Source organism: Atta cephalotes (genome assembly GCF_000143395.1).
Source record: "Atta cephalotes unplaced genomic scaffold scaffold00004, whole genome shotgun sequence".
Lineage (NCBI taxonomy): Eukaryota > Metazoa > Arthropoda > Insecta > Hymenoptera > Formicidae > Atta > Atta cephalotes.
The window spans coordinates 8,507,496-8,523,300 of NW_012130068.1; the positions used below are offsets into that span (position 1 = coordinate 8,507,496).

At 33.9% G+C, this 15,805-nt stretch overlaps 1 protein-coding gene across 1 annotated transcript; it reads left to right on the plus strand.

The window, feature by feature from the left end:
• The first annotated feature begins 4,979 nt into the window (after positions 1-4,979).
• Positions 4,980-9,897, plus strand: LOC105626067 (calmodulin-lysine N-methyltransferase). Its single transcript, XM_012207378.1, has 2 exons — positions 4,980-5,636; positions 9,544-9,897. Exons 1-2 carry the CDS (start codon positions 4,980-4,982, stop codon positions 9,895-9,897), a joined length of 1,011 nt encoding a protein of 336 aa, XP_012062768.1.
• Positions 9,898-15,805: the final 5,908 nt, after the last annotated feature.

Below are 15,805 nucleotides of genomic sequence, written 5' to 3' on the forward strand. Positions count from 1 at the left end.
ATAATTCAATTTATTGTAATGCAATTTATGAAATGAACAATTAGTTTTACAATTAGTTTTAACAAGATCTAAGATTTTAAGAATGTTTCGTAAGAATTTGCAGAATAAATGTCAATTGATGTTATTCTTTCTCCTTATTTTCTTACTTTTTAATAAGAAGATTTTACATACTGTTGTTGTATTATGAATCTGTGATTATTTGAATATTTATTCTCTAAATTTTTTGAAGTGAATTCTCACTCTAAAAAGTGAAAATTGAGTCAATTTTGAAAAAGAGCGGCTCAATTTTTAATCTTTAAGAGTGAGATTTCTACTCTTCAAAGTGAGATTCAATCTAAAAATTTTATAAGTAGCTTCGCGATTAGTGTTCTCTTGATTGTCTTTTTATAGATAGATATTTTCATAAAAATTATAAGATTTTTTGGATAATTTTAAATTTTATATTTCATAGTTTATATATTAGTTTTTTGAATAAATAAATTATAAATAGCTATGATATTAGAGATACATCGACCGACTCCGTTTCGAAACAGTGTCATTGACCATTAAAAATTTGATTCTGTTATAATTACAATGAAATCGATTCGACGCGCCGTGATAGAAAACGTCGGAGCAATATCTCTCCGTGACATATAAATATCTTTCCGAATCCCGAAAAATCTCGCAAATAATTAACAAGCTGATTCTCTCAAGAACAGGGATGAGGGTTTAATGGACGTGGCTCAACTAGACAAGTAGTGACGTTTTGACGCGTGCCTCGGCAAGATAAATCGCTAATGGATCCAGAAACCCGAGACATCTGCAATAATATAGCGAAGATGTGAAGGATCTCTCTCGTCGTAAACGTAGGAATATGCTTAATGCTTTTTTAGGTATCTTTCTGATGAACAATTCCGTTTTGCGTTTTTACTTTCTCGCAAAAGTGAAGGAGCAATCTTTTTTTTTTCTTTTTTTTCTCAGTATTTAGAAGTTTGTGATTGCCATATAAGTCTAAATCCACAATCCTGCTTTAAGAGACTGAAGCCGTAAAGCCGTAAGAAATTGATCAATCACAATCGATTATTTTTCTCATATTCGACTGTGATTGGTCGATTTCTCATGGCTTTACGGCTCACGATCTTTAAAACAAGATTGTGGACCTAGACTAAAGAGAAAGAATTTCCGAGCAAATGCGCAAATAACTTCAGTGAGCAATGGTAAAATTTTCGAGGTTCTCTCGCTTCGGCGATATACTTCTGAGGAAATTGAATTCCTCGATTAGCCAAATCTATGTAAGTCGGAAACGATAACTGTTGATTACCCGTAACTTATTCCAAAGGTGCAGGTTTTCTCCTCTTTGTTATAATCTTCTATGATGCACATCTTCATTTTTAAGAATTAATTGAAATTCATAGTTCTGCGACTGTCATATCCTATTATTATCTTTAATATAAATTACATCCGTTTTGTTTAAATTAATAGTATTGCGAAGAAAACGTAGCTTTTTTAACGCACATATATTCGTAGCTATATTCATTTGTTCCGGCTGTCATAATTTTGGCTTTCTTCCAAATCTTGTCACTGAGCGAAGAATTATTGGATTCTTTGTAAGCTTTCTTCTCAAATTTTATCCGTCGAACAGTGGAAAATGCCGACTATAAAATGCTAATTATAAAAATATACCAGGTGATACGTTAATTAATTTAATTATTTCATTTGTGCTATTTTCTGCGTCGGTTAAATTGAATCAAGACCGTAATAAACAAAATGGAATATATTCCTTTATTATTCACATTTTATTTTATTATTCACATTTATACAAAGTGAAATGCTTGCATTAAATTCCCGTGATATTGAATTACTGTAGAAAATATTAATACACAATGTTTCCTGTGTTGCTTTTAACTGACTATGACATGGGAATTGTTTAAATTACAAATTCCAGGTAGCGCGCACGCGTTGTGTTTATTTAATAATAAATAAATTATTCGCATGTATATCGATGCTAGAAATTGATAGCCAATCAAAATCTATGATGTGTGACAGAAAAATATCATTTTATTGTTAAAAAAAGTTCAATTTATTCAATTTCAATTTACTTTTTTCTTTTAGGTAATCTTTAATGAAGAATTTTTCTTGATAACTTAAAATTTAATTACTACGAATTAAAAAAATTTATTATTATGTATTCAAAACTTGTTGAATTTATTTTTTTTTAAAGAATATTATAAAATTTTAAAGAATTAACTTATATAATAAACAAATCGAATTTATTTCAATTTAATCTTGATTGAAGTATTGAACTTTAAATATTTAGAATATATTTAAAAATTGAATTCAGAATATATTTTGAATAAATTTGATGCTTGTGATGAAACTTATGATAGATTTGCTTTGAATATATAACTTTTTGAAATAAGTAATTAATATTTGAATATAGTATAATATGTATTTTTTTTCTGTGTAGAAATAAATATACGCGATGTTAAACATGACTCATATAGTTAATGATCACTTTGTTTCTCTTTGAGCGTGAAGATAAATAAAAAATCCATTACTTTATTTATTATTTAGACTACACCGAGCCGTATGTATTGTTGATGATGAAAATAAACGTGTGGCGGATTCCATGTCCGGAATTCCACCATTTCGCTGCTTCGATCGAAACTGCGACCACGCGAGGCACGAATCGTTTAAACAGACGAGAAGCGATCAACGGATGCGCTTTTCGTCACTCATCCGGAAACTTAGGCCAAGATTTAAACATTAGTTTCGTGACAGTTTAATATCTACGCCTTGGCACGAGACGCGCAAAGCGCATTAGCTACTAGATCTTCAGTAGCGATGTTGAAACCCAGACTTATGACACGCTCGGATAAGCCGGTTGTATATTATAACGGCATTTAATACCCGCCCATTGTTCTTTTTTCCCCCGGTCTTTATTATAATAATAAATTCGATATATCTGCGCGCGAAGGGAGCACAGATATTGTTTCGCCACGTGTTTCGAGCCACAGTCGTTTCTTAATCGTGGCAGGATCAAGGGAACGGATAGAAACTAAAGCTGATACAAATGATCCGACATGAAAGCTTACGATAGCTGTAAGACTTTGAATTTATAAAATGTTTAAAAAATGTTTTAATGCGCAAGGATTATGGATCTCTATTGTGTATGCTTGTTATCAATAGCAACCCCATGCAATTAAAGCTTCGTAACTGGAACACCTGTCGAACATTCACGTTCTCGGCTTTCTATCACGACAAGTTATAGCACTCGTATATCTGTAATAGATTGATGGGACGAAGAGCGTCGTAAAAATAGGAAATAAAACTTAAATACGATCTCAGGAGGCGAGAAATAATTATATCATCGAGCACGTGTTAGCCAATGCTGTGAATGTCATTTATTATACTTTAGTTTAAATATTATTAATTAAATATTATTAATAAATGAAAAGAACGGTTTTGCTAAAATAGTTAAAAATTTAGGTAGACATACAGATCTAAAAATAATTTTGTTTAGACCATTCAGATAATTAAGCAGGACGCAGTTTAAATTGTCATCAACATTTAAACGTTCTACATAATTTTAACTCTAGAATGCTGTCAATTGACAAAAAACGGAGGGAATATTTTTCTACATAATTATAGCTTGAAAAGTTAGATACCGATTTAGTTAGATACCGATCTGTGAAAATACTTTTATGTTGGATGATTAAAATAATTATGTAGAACGCTTAATGAACGTTGATGAATTTATATTGCGTCCTGCTTAATTATTTTAATGATCCAAACAAAATTATTTTCAGATCTGTATCTATCTAAATTTTTAAATACTTTAGTAAAATCGTTTTTTTTTCTGTATACCTTTATGAAATGTTCGCGAATGAATATTACAAGGAAACTGGAACGACAATTTTATATAATAAAGAATCAGCGGGAGTGATAAATTAACAATTTAATATAAGGGGCTACAAGCCCCTAGCTAGAAGTTATTTTAATAACAGAAATTCATACTTAAAACCAATAATTAAAAACAGACGTTTCAACTTACACATGAAGTCATTAGATATCACATGAAGCGATAATGTTCTATGGTTCTTTCGCGACAGCCCTCGTTCGAATGACAAATCTCCGAGAGTTCGCCAGCATAAATCATCATACCTTCTCTCAAGAAATTTCAACGAATTTCGATGTATGCCGTTCAATAGCGGCGCGGTCCAGCAATGCGGATTGCAAACTCACTATTGAACCCGATTCACCATTGAGCTTCGAATCTCAGAAAGCTCAGACAGAACATCTTTACGAAAGCGCAAAGCATATATAAGCACGCACGGGGAACACGACGTCTTGGGGAATACCCGCGGAGACGGTGCGGAAGGTGGATGGAAGAAGATCAGCGCGAGGAAGAGGGAATGAAGAGAGAAGTCGCGCAGGCGCTGAGCCAACGCGTGGAGAACGCTCATCGTCCGCGTGGCGCGAGTTAGAACTTGACTTGGTGCTTTTAGTCTTGTTCCATCCCTTCGTCCATCCTCGTCCTTGTCGGGCGAGAGCAGCCCTCGAGGCGGAGTATCGTCAGAAAGGAAGTATGCATTCGGTGTCTGAACCGGTTGCGGTAAGAAGGACGCGGAGCATCCGACGAGGATTCCGCCCGATCCGCCGACTGAACCGGCAAATCCATGGCATTTACCAGCGATGAGGAGGAACACGCGTTGTCCCCACGTGCCTTCCACAGGTTCGCAGCAACGAGGTGAAGTGAAAGTTCATTGACGAAGTCTCCAATAAAAGCCTTCAAACGAAATTCTTTGACTAGGAGATATCATCTTTCCGGTGAACATCCACAGATGTGATTGCATGCAGTCGAAAATTGACACTGCATAAATCAGGGAGAAGTAGTAAGAAATAATCTTTCCTCTGAAATATAAAATTTTATAATCTGAGAAGAAAATTCTGGAAATTATACATGTTATCGAGTATCGATCGATGTGCCTGATTGCGATATGTCGCAGGAGATTTTTTCCCGTAGGGAGACACTCTCGGTCGAAACGAATGATCCTCGCAATTCAAAAAGGAGTACTCGCGCTCTACGTCGATGGCGCATCTTAGCCAGAGCGCTGACAGGCTCGCCAGAGCCGATCGGCAGCGAGTCTGACGAGGAGGTGTCGGTGAGACGATTCACCAGTTTTGGTCTGCTGAAGTGTGCGCTGCTGGAAAACATGCTGGCGGACGGCGAGTTCAGTTGGTGCGAGTACTCGACTCAGCTGGACGGTCGGTCGTACAACGTGCAGATACGTCGGATAAGCAAGTGTTTCACAGCGAGCGAGCTGATCGGCTTCAACAATACTGGCAACGTGTGCGTGTGGCCGTCCGAAGAGTGTCTGGCCTACTATCTGCTGAGGAATCACGGCCTCTGCCGGAATCGGAACGTCCTTGAACTTGGTGGTGGCATGAGTTGTCTGGCCGGTGTACTCGCCGCCAAATACTGCAATCCCAGCACCGTCACCCTCACGGACGGTAACGTGACCAGCGTCGACAACGTGCGCTGCATCGTCGCCAGGAACGACATGACGCATCTGGTAGAGTGTGGAGTCGTTCAGTGGGCTCAAGCCGCCAGGGCCCTTCGACAGACGATGACGATCAACGGTAACCGCGTTAAGGTGAATGTCCAAATTCGATCTTGAAAGAGCGATTGATAGCCCGACGATTAAAATAGTGCATTGAAACTATTGCATTGATTGTGAGAGAAATGTTGCGTATGATATGTGACTTACGAAAACTTACTTATTTTTTAAGTTAAAAATTTTGTTCTAATCAAAATTTGACTAGGCTAATGAAAATTTTTTAATTAAAAAGTAAGTGTGGAGTCGGTCAGCAAACGAAAATTAATTATTAAGAGGACTTTTTAGTCGTTGAAGAGATACTCGATAGGTCACACAGAAATCGCATCTTGAATTGCCTTAACAATTTCCGCAGCTTCCAGATTTTCTGTAAAATTTCATTTTAATTTAGATCGTAGAAGGATTACATTATTTCTTTGAAATTGTGTATCGTAAATACATTTATTCACCATCTTTATTTCTTCAATATGAAACGTATTTCCATTGCTTTTTAATAGACTGTATTCGATGTGATTTCTACGAACAAAGAATTGTGGGCGCCTAGTTAAAAATACAAAAAAGCATATTCTCAAAGCGATATTGAAACGTGACGGGAATGCTTCTACAATGATATTATACGCAACTACAAAAAGGCCGGAAATTAAATATTGAAAATGTTAATGAGAAAGGCGTTTTTTAACTTTTATCATCACGATGCAGACGTTAACATTTACATTAAATAAATATCTATTCGTACATTGGGTACTTAGAAAAGTTAAATTACCATAAATTCGTACAACAATAATAAGAAATATTATGCATTGGAATTTTTCCAAGGAATCCACTTTGTTTTCGAGTTTTAAATTCCCGGTGATATATACAGGTTTTACAATTAGATAAATCTTGGAAGTGCGAGAAACATTTGCATTTACATGAATTCCAAGGATCTGCAAGTGACTTTGGGAATCGAAGGGCCTGCTTCGTACTTAGCTAATCGTGACATAGAATTCAGCTTGGTCGCCGACCCTGCGATCGAATAATGCGTCTCGTAAACTCCGACCGCGACGTGATTCGCATCTGTAACCAGGACGATAGCGATGAGTTCGCTACCGTAATCGACGACGGATCATCGGATATCGACACGCCCGGTTTCGCGGTTGCACGTTCCGACAGCAATGCGCTACTCGTTGCCACGATCAATGAGTCATTGCGGTCATTGCGATGAATAGAAAAATTGAAGCTTTGTCAGGGAAGCATAATGCAGTCGGGAATCATAGAATAAATAGAGGAACGATAATCCGCGATCAAAGAGTGGTTCGTACTTTTGCGATAATATAGAGTTGGCGCTTTTAAAAAAATTTCCTGATTTGAAATCAGAAAAGTTTAAGGGCAAGAGAGATTCTAAGAGTTTGGCAAAACGATAAGTTCTGTCTGAATGAATAATCAAGAGTTATCAGTTCCAAATATATATTGAATTTACAATGCAATTCAATTAAAAAATCAATGATACATGGAATCCTTAATCTTGCTTTATATACATTTAATGTATATTGGAACTAACTTATATTGGTATTTTAATTATATAATGCTCAAACTTTTTTTCTTTTTCGGTTAACTCTACTAATTACAGTGGCATATTTAGAATTGATAATACTCAATCACTATCCAATGATTCAATTTTAGAGAGAGAGAGATTTTTTTTTGCTATTATAATTTATGCTATTATAAAATATTGCCTAATTTATGCTCTCATAAAATATGTTGTAAAAGGCATCATGAAAGAACGTATCTCTTGCGAAGCACGTACTATGTTATGGAGTCACGTAACAAAGACTTATTGTAGCATATTTCGAGATGTCATACTATCACAATGTGGTTGTCACTGCTTATTTATGAGATATTCTAGAAAATATATATGCGAAAATATTATGTTACATCTGAATTTCTTGTTGAAAAATTTAACTTAGATTTTTTAGATCAATATTGGAAATTAATTTTAATGAACTTAAGGCTTCTCACAGCTTAAAATTTACTACTTATTTTGTAATTTTTACATGTCGCTATCATATTCTGATATTTTTAATTTTTTAATTATTTTCAAGTAAAACACTAAAAAATTTAAAAGCCCTACATAAAAAAAAGACTATTCTTAAAAACTATTCTTACCAACCATAATATATTGATATACAGTATGTATATGCAAAAATATTGTAATCTTGCTTTAAAGATTTTAATCTTGATTTGATGGAATTTATATTGATATAAGATTTTTAATTGAGCAAGTCTTGATTGAGTGCAAAGTAATACTTGCCTCAAAACAAATTTATAATCAAATTAAGACTAATATCTTTGAAGCAAGATTCCAATATTTTTGTTCATATATGAGTATATTATGGTTGATTTAAGAATAATCTCTTTCTTTCTATGTAGTAGTTAGAAAATATAATATATACTTGATTTCCTGTGTATTCTTCTCAATATGTACCGCGAAGAAGTCATATAAGACCTTAGAATCCCCGCGTCTTTGCGATGTCCAGTTCAGATACATAAACACACCATTCAGATATTTCCGGCTAAAGTATCTCAACTCCATTTCCGATAGTCTTTATGATGTAGCCTCTGTAGCTCTTCCGGTAGCTTGCAACGTTCCATGCAATTGACATCTTTTTCGTGGGAAATTTCCGCTTGACCGGAACCAATGAAGTTTTCACTGGCTAACCAAAATCGAAGATCATTCGATCGACTGAGATTAATTGCAAAAGCGGTCATTTGACTTCGTCTATTTATGCGAAAACCATTGTCGAATTTATCTGAAAAAAAATTCGACATTGAAAGATTGAACGTCTTTCCAACGTATCTATCGATTTTTGTGGTCGAGTTTCTATAGATTTCTTCTTTTTAATTTGAAAATCATTGATTTCATTTGATATATCCTTAATGGGATTCAAATAATAAAATAAAAATACGATAGGGAGTTATTTTATTGGTCAAAACCACGAAATATATCGCGAATAAACTTGATCGAGATATACACATTCCATGGAAAAAACGGTTTTGCTGAAGTATCTAAAAATTTAGCTAGATAGATCTGAAAATAATTTTGTTGAAATATATAATAAGATTTTTTCTCCTTTCTTGGCAATGTAATGATAATGAAATAATACGTATATTCTATATAATAATAAGACTCTTAATCTTAAACAAGTTGGAGTTAATAAGAGCATATAGAGAGTTAAGTGCCGAAATTCATATGCAAATGTAAGTACAATCTTTAAAATTGTTTCTTAATATGATAAAATTTTACTACATACTACGTTAAAACTTCCAAATTTCGTAAGCTATTTTGAAATATCAAATAATACCTGTAGAACGCTCAAGTTGATTGGTAGAATATAAAAAAATGTTTTGCAGCTCATCGTGTTTGAATTTCCTATATAATTATTATTTCATATAATAGTTTAACAATATTATTTTCTGTCTAGCTAAATTTTTAAATACAACAGCAAAATCGTTCTTTCCGTACAATATTTAAATTCTTTTTTTCGAATCGATATAATATTTTACATGTCTGTAACACCAATTACTTATAGATATAACAATGTTATATAACTTTTTTTTATTTTTTAAAATTATTTTGAAAAATTACAGAGATTATACATTAAAAAAATTATTTTAACAGTTTGACAGATTATTTTATCTGATAAAATCATCTTTTCTCTCCGTCATGAGAAACGATTAAAGTTCTTGAGTTATCTTTTACATTTGTACAAAGTTTCAGATTCTCCCGATTTTACGAATTGCCAAACTTCTCGTATAAGTATCCTTCGCAAATATACGAAGCGAATCTATCGTTCTTTGAACTTCATATTCAATCAGAGTAACGCGTATTCCAAGTCGAGATTTGCGAATACATTGATTCTTGTCTCAGCCGCCAGATTGAAATCTGGATTATGATTTCTCGATATAGACCCGGACGACTGACGAAAATACTCGATTGCCGTCGGGTCTTTACGACGTGATTCTAAGCGCCGACTGCCTCTTCTTCGACGACGCTCGTTTGGATCTGGTGGAGACGATCTATGGCTGGCTCACTGATGATGGGATCGCCTTGGTGATGGCACCTAGACGTGGCATGACATTCCAGAAATTTGCCGAGGCGTCGATCAAACGTGGCTTCATAGCGCGTCAGACAGAACGGTACGACGACATGGTGTGGTCGAGGCATCTGGAGCTGCTGGAGAATAGTCCGGAGTATTGTCCGGATCTGCATTATCCGGTATTGCTGGAACTCACCAAGCAGAAGAAGATGCCACCCGGATGATCGGGCTTGACGAGGACGACCGGCCGGACGAGAGTCTCAGCGAGGAATGAAAACATGTCTGTGAACATGTTCTTCTTTTTAAATATGTACACTCTTTCTTTGTGTCTGCGCGCGAAATAAAATTATTGCGGAAGGGAATGAATGTATTACTTCCGAGTGAAGATGCGCGTTCGCTGTATGAGATATAAAGATGTATAAAGCTGCCTTTATGTCGTTCAGCAATGTCAAGGTCGCTTTTTTTATTAGTGCGTCTGATAAAACGTTTAGCGGTCACATTCACTCGCGGATCGATCTTCCGTTCGTACGCATCGTTCCACATCATCGCTGCTATCGGAAAAGTTCAATAAGGAAGGTATTATGTGCAACGTGCGAGAATTGCTCGGGGAGCTCTCTTGAACAATGTCCCGGTCTTTCTTTCTCATTAATTAATAACCCATGGATATTTTGTGATACTCGATATTTTATGAATGAATGCGTATCCAAAAATACAAATGTTACTCTCTAAATTCTTTAGAGTGGAATCTCACTCTAAAGAATGAAAATTGAGCTAATCTTGAAAGAGTGTGGCTCAATCCTTAAAAATAAGATTTTACCCTTTAGAGTGAGAGTCATTTTAAATGTTTTAGAGAGTGATTATATCCGTGCTTTTAACATCTCATATATTTATTTGAACTGAACTACGTACATATGATCAATTTGGTAGAGGCGTACAATATTTATTTAAAGCGCGTCTTGCAGCGCGAATATTTGCAGCAAATAGACGCGGAGTAGTTCAGCGAGCCATAATCCTTCGCTTTAAATTAGTTTAAAATATCGTAGAGCTACACAGATATTATTCTCATTCGCAGCAGGTGAAACTTCTGGCACCATTTTGCACGCGGCACATATCAAGAAATGAACTCCAACGGCGAATATTACAAAATGTTTCGAATTATTGAATTCTACGATGAGAAAGAATGTCGAACTTAGGCTAATATTCGTAGTCGATTCTTATTTCAAGACTGTCTTAAGTAAGCTTGAGATATTAATACAATTCTGTGATTGGTTTGTCACATCTTAAAATTGTACTTAAGATCTTAAATATAAGAATTGACTATGAATACTAGCCTTAAACTTATCTCTGAAATATTTATATCATGATATACGTCGGACGACAAAGATTGTATTACAGAAAATAGATTTTCAATTAGCCAAAGTTTTCGAGGATTAATCGTCTAATAATTTATGGACATAAATCTTCGAAGAAACGTATTTATAAATTATGAATTTCTTTCAAAATAGATCGTATAGTGTCCATTACGTCTCAATATATTTTTCATCTGATGTTAAAACGTGAATCTTGATAGAAAGGACCTTTCTTAGGCGTACCTGATTTTATATTGAACCTGGTAGAAATATCGAAAAGACGATCGAATTTCGAACTAAAGTATCGTTTATAATACGGCAATGCGATACTGATAATTTTATTTTCATCAATTAAACGTCGACAGTAAGTATAATAGATAACTCGAGCAATCTCTCGAGTTCCTCGTTCTTCGCAGCCGACAGGACCAATTGTATAGAGTAATGTTTAGATACAGCCGAACCATAACTGGTAGACTGCGAAGTCATTTCCAGTAAGTTCTATTCATTGCAAAACTGCGCTAAAAGACATCTCCGTATTCTTGAATAAGGAAGAGAGTATATTGCTACTGTTTAATGCTATTTGGGTCCAAAACTGAAGCAAAATCTTTGGCAGGAGCGAAATATTGCGAACATTTGCTGATTCAGCGATTCAGCGCTGGATTCAAACGTTAATGAAATATCAATTATTATAATTGTTATTATAAACAGAGACAGATATAGATCGTTGTACTCGATATAGTTGCAAGATAAATTTAAGAATTTGGGACGAATTCTTACGCAAATCGATTTTGCCTTATTCATATTACATTGTAGTAATTTATTTATTTATTTATTTAGATGCGTTTATATCCTTTTGACAAAGGAATTCTCGAGTATTTTCAAAACATCTCTGATCATGTTATGAACCTATTACCTCAAAGGACCAATATTTATAGGCACAGTTAAGTCTAGTCAGAATTACCAAACGTACTTCCATTATTGCGTATCTTCTTATACATGTATAAGAGTCAAGTGTCCATAAAATCTCTCTATTTGTGTAAAGACAGAATTATATAATAAATTAAAGAATTTAGTTTAGACAGGAAATGTCGTTCAGAAAGAATGATTTTGCTGAACTATCTAAAAATTTAGCTAGATGCAGATCTAAAAATAATTTTGGACTATCAAAATTATTATGTAAACGCTTAAATGATATAATGAACGATATTGTAAAAAGTTTTAACATTTCAGCAATTAGTTTAAACTACTGTACATAATTATATTGATGGTCAAAACAAAATTATTTTTAAATTTGCACCTAAATTTTTAGATATTTTATCAAAATCGTTTTTTGCGTGCAGAAAGAATAGAAGCTAATTAAAAAAAAAAAATCAATAATTTTCTAACATTTTTGTACAATTGAAGATTAAAATCAGCAAACACATTTTCCCGAGGCTGTTAATCCACATGGCTAGACGGGAGAATTTATGGACCCTTTTTAGCCCTAGAGAGCCATTTATGTACATATGCATTACGTGCGAGAGAATCTCCATAGTAATAAACTATTTTCACTTAAAAGCGCTGCATTTTTCTCGTGTCGCCCATTTCCCTCGGACGAAGATATAATACAATCGTCACATTGCGCTCGCGTTGCAAGACGTCGGAGAAATGCCGTTGACAAATCCACAACGATGCGGTCGCGCGTCGCTGCGTCAGAATAAATAATATCATTTAGCGTTCGTCAAACACCCTGCCTATTTCCTAGTCTGTCGTGCAATAGCTATGTTTGTCCATCTTGAGTCTGTCTATATGATTAATTATATACGCAAGTATTTCCTTTCATAGAAGTTGCCAGAATCTGACGCAATCTTTACAGGATTGTCCACTTGGTTTCTTAGGATCGAGGTGTTTCTAGTTAAGTTTAAGTCTCCAAATTTTAAAAGACTCGTGATTTTATTGTAATAGTCCAAATCACGCAGCCCTAATAGATAGAAGACAAAGGACATTGCGACTAACATATTCCGGAGTAAAACAAAATATAATAACAATAAATAAAAAAAGTATAATATGAAATTTTATAATATATATATAATCTATCATCGTTAGCTCTGCTTCGTTCCATGAAATTCAATTTTTTTACCGTACGACGTTTTGTCTTAATATTTTCTTTATTTATATATTAAATATATAATTATATTTATATATAATATTTATAATATTATATATAAATATATATAAATATTTATAATATATATAATATTATTATTATATATATATATATATATATATATATATAATAATTAAAACTAAAATAGTCGTACAAAGTAAAAAAATTGAATTTCATGGAACGAAGCAGAACTAACGATGATAGATACTCTGATTATATAAGTAACAATTGTATTATTAATTTCGTCAAATATCTCAATTTATTTTAAAGATTACATCCGATTGCTGGAATCTAAAAATGAAAACGTCGATGGTTGCGATTAGCATCTTATGTTCCGTGACGAATGATATGGTCAAATAAATTACCTAGGAAAGCAAAATCAATCTCGGGAATATCTCGGGATACAATATTGTTTATTTTATTATCCAACGATGTACGTTTATTTTGGTCTGTCTTAACTGCATGTTATATTTCGTGCAGTGCGCGACATAAGCTTGTAAATTCGATCGCTCTAAATTCAATGAGATCGTCGGAAATTGCGCAAAAATTATTTCTCATCGATCATATCTTATAATATAATTACTTACTTTATGTTGGTATTACAAATTTTTGACACATTTGAAATCAAGAAAATATTTTAAAATTTACACGATTTTCTATAATTTTTTTTAAATTTGTATAAATTTACGTCTGATAATATTATGACAATATTTGATATTATTATAAAATATTTTGGTGTGTATTTTTTGTTTCGTTCAAACATTTAGTTTCTATTAATGTAGATAAAAATTAGGAAAAGATGAGAAGTTGAACGAAGATTAACGTTAATCTATTATATATTGGTGAAGATGGACATTAATCGAATTGATAACATATCTCCATCGATATTTATGAGTCAATTCTAAACAGAATCGTAATCTGTTCTCGTAAAATCTGTAAGAACTTATGACTGGAATTATAATTCTATGCGTACGCGTAAGACGTACGATCATTCGTAAATATTTATATGATTTCTCATAAACCTTACGGTTAGCAAAAAGCTGCCGTAAAGATATTGCATAAAGTTATGAACATTCCACACGCACACAGTCACAAGTTTACGGGAACAAATTATGAGCCTTACGATTCTGCTTAGAATTGACTTATTAGTTTCCTGCAATATTAAGACAATTGTCAATTGCAATTTTTTTATATTCAAAAATTGTTAGTTACGATATAATGATTCAGGGTCGGCCTATTTTTATATGTAGGCGTTTTACATTGTCGCTTATAGCATTCGTAATTATCTTCAGCGTCGTGATGGAGCTATAAAAAGGAGGACGCGTCAGCGATTCGTTTATATAATTAGACACTTTCCTCGCCGCGGCCTCATTAAAATCAGTGTAACTAAGCATGTGCGTGCACCTAGGTTGATCGATCGTAGTAAGTAAATTTCCATTGCGTCCAGAAACAGCTCCCACACCGCCGGGAATAGATTTTTTCGCCTGGCTACGAGATTTTTTAAGTACCTAAGTGCACTCACCATACAAGTACGACAAGCCCGCAACAAAAAAAGCTGATTGGGATACAGCGTATCAAGAAAACTCTCTTAAGCACCTCCTCGTTTCACTGAAAGCTCCGAAATGAATTAATCATATCGATTACATATCAGTCAACATCCGTTCCATCTCACATTTATCGGCAGCGATTCTATCTTTAATTAAGAACAGAATGAACATTTCAGTTTACTGAGTATCTATGAAATTAATATAGGAAAAATTTGAGTTAAATCTCTCTATACGCGAAAATCTCGCAAAAGGGATTTAAATCTGTGAAAAATCAGATTAACGCTTCGGAGTAATATTATCTTTCTCGGAATAGTAATCACAATGATTGGCAAATAGTATTAAAGCTGGAATAATAGTTCTTATATATAATCGCAGACTTATATAAAATCCGTATACTTTACAAATTAAGTTTATTCAAGTAGAGCATTGAGGTTCGCGGAATTGTGTCATTTGTTATATTTCATTAAAACAATAATTACTGGTCTTCATATGAAACCTCGATTAGCTCAAGGTATCATATCATTAAAAAATTCGGGATGCTAGAGATGCGAGAATAATGTGAGTATTATTAACGTGTGAAATGGGATATAGTGAAGAGAACTCGATAAGGAGGTCAAAACGTCTGCAGAGAAACTGCAACTTCATCCCGAGCTTGTTAGGAAAACTGTATTTTATTGAACGACGACAACTGGGCTTTTTTTTTCCTCAGAGACGTGATGCAAATAATCCTTAATAATATTAAGTTCGTGACCATTCTAGCGCGTTTGTCCGCATAATTTCCGACATAAATTTCCCGTCTTGAAACTTTTCCGATGTTTTCGCCTGGCACTGCAACATTAAACAACTGCTCGGTGCTTCATCGTCGATTTGGCGAAGTAACGGCCGCCCTTGTACAATTTTATATACATATTTTATGATACTTGTTAGAGTATGTCAAGTGTAAATCTGTGTGATCGTGCATCGCACTCAAGACGATAAATACTCTTATTACTAATAAATACTTTTTTTGTTTTGTATTTTTATCTTTTATTAGAGTCATAAACTAAATAAGTTATATATATATATATATATATATATATATATATATATT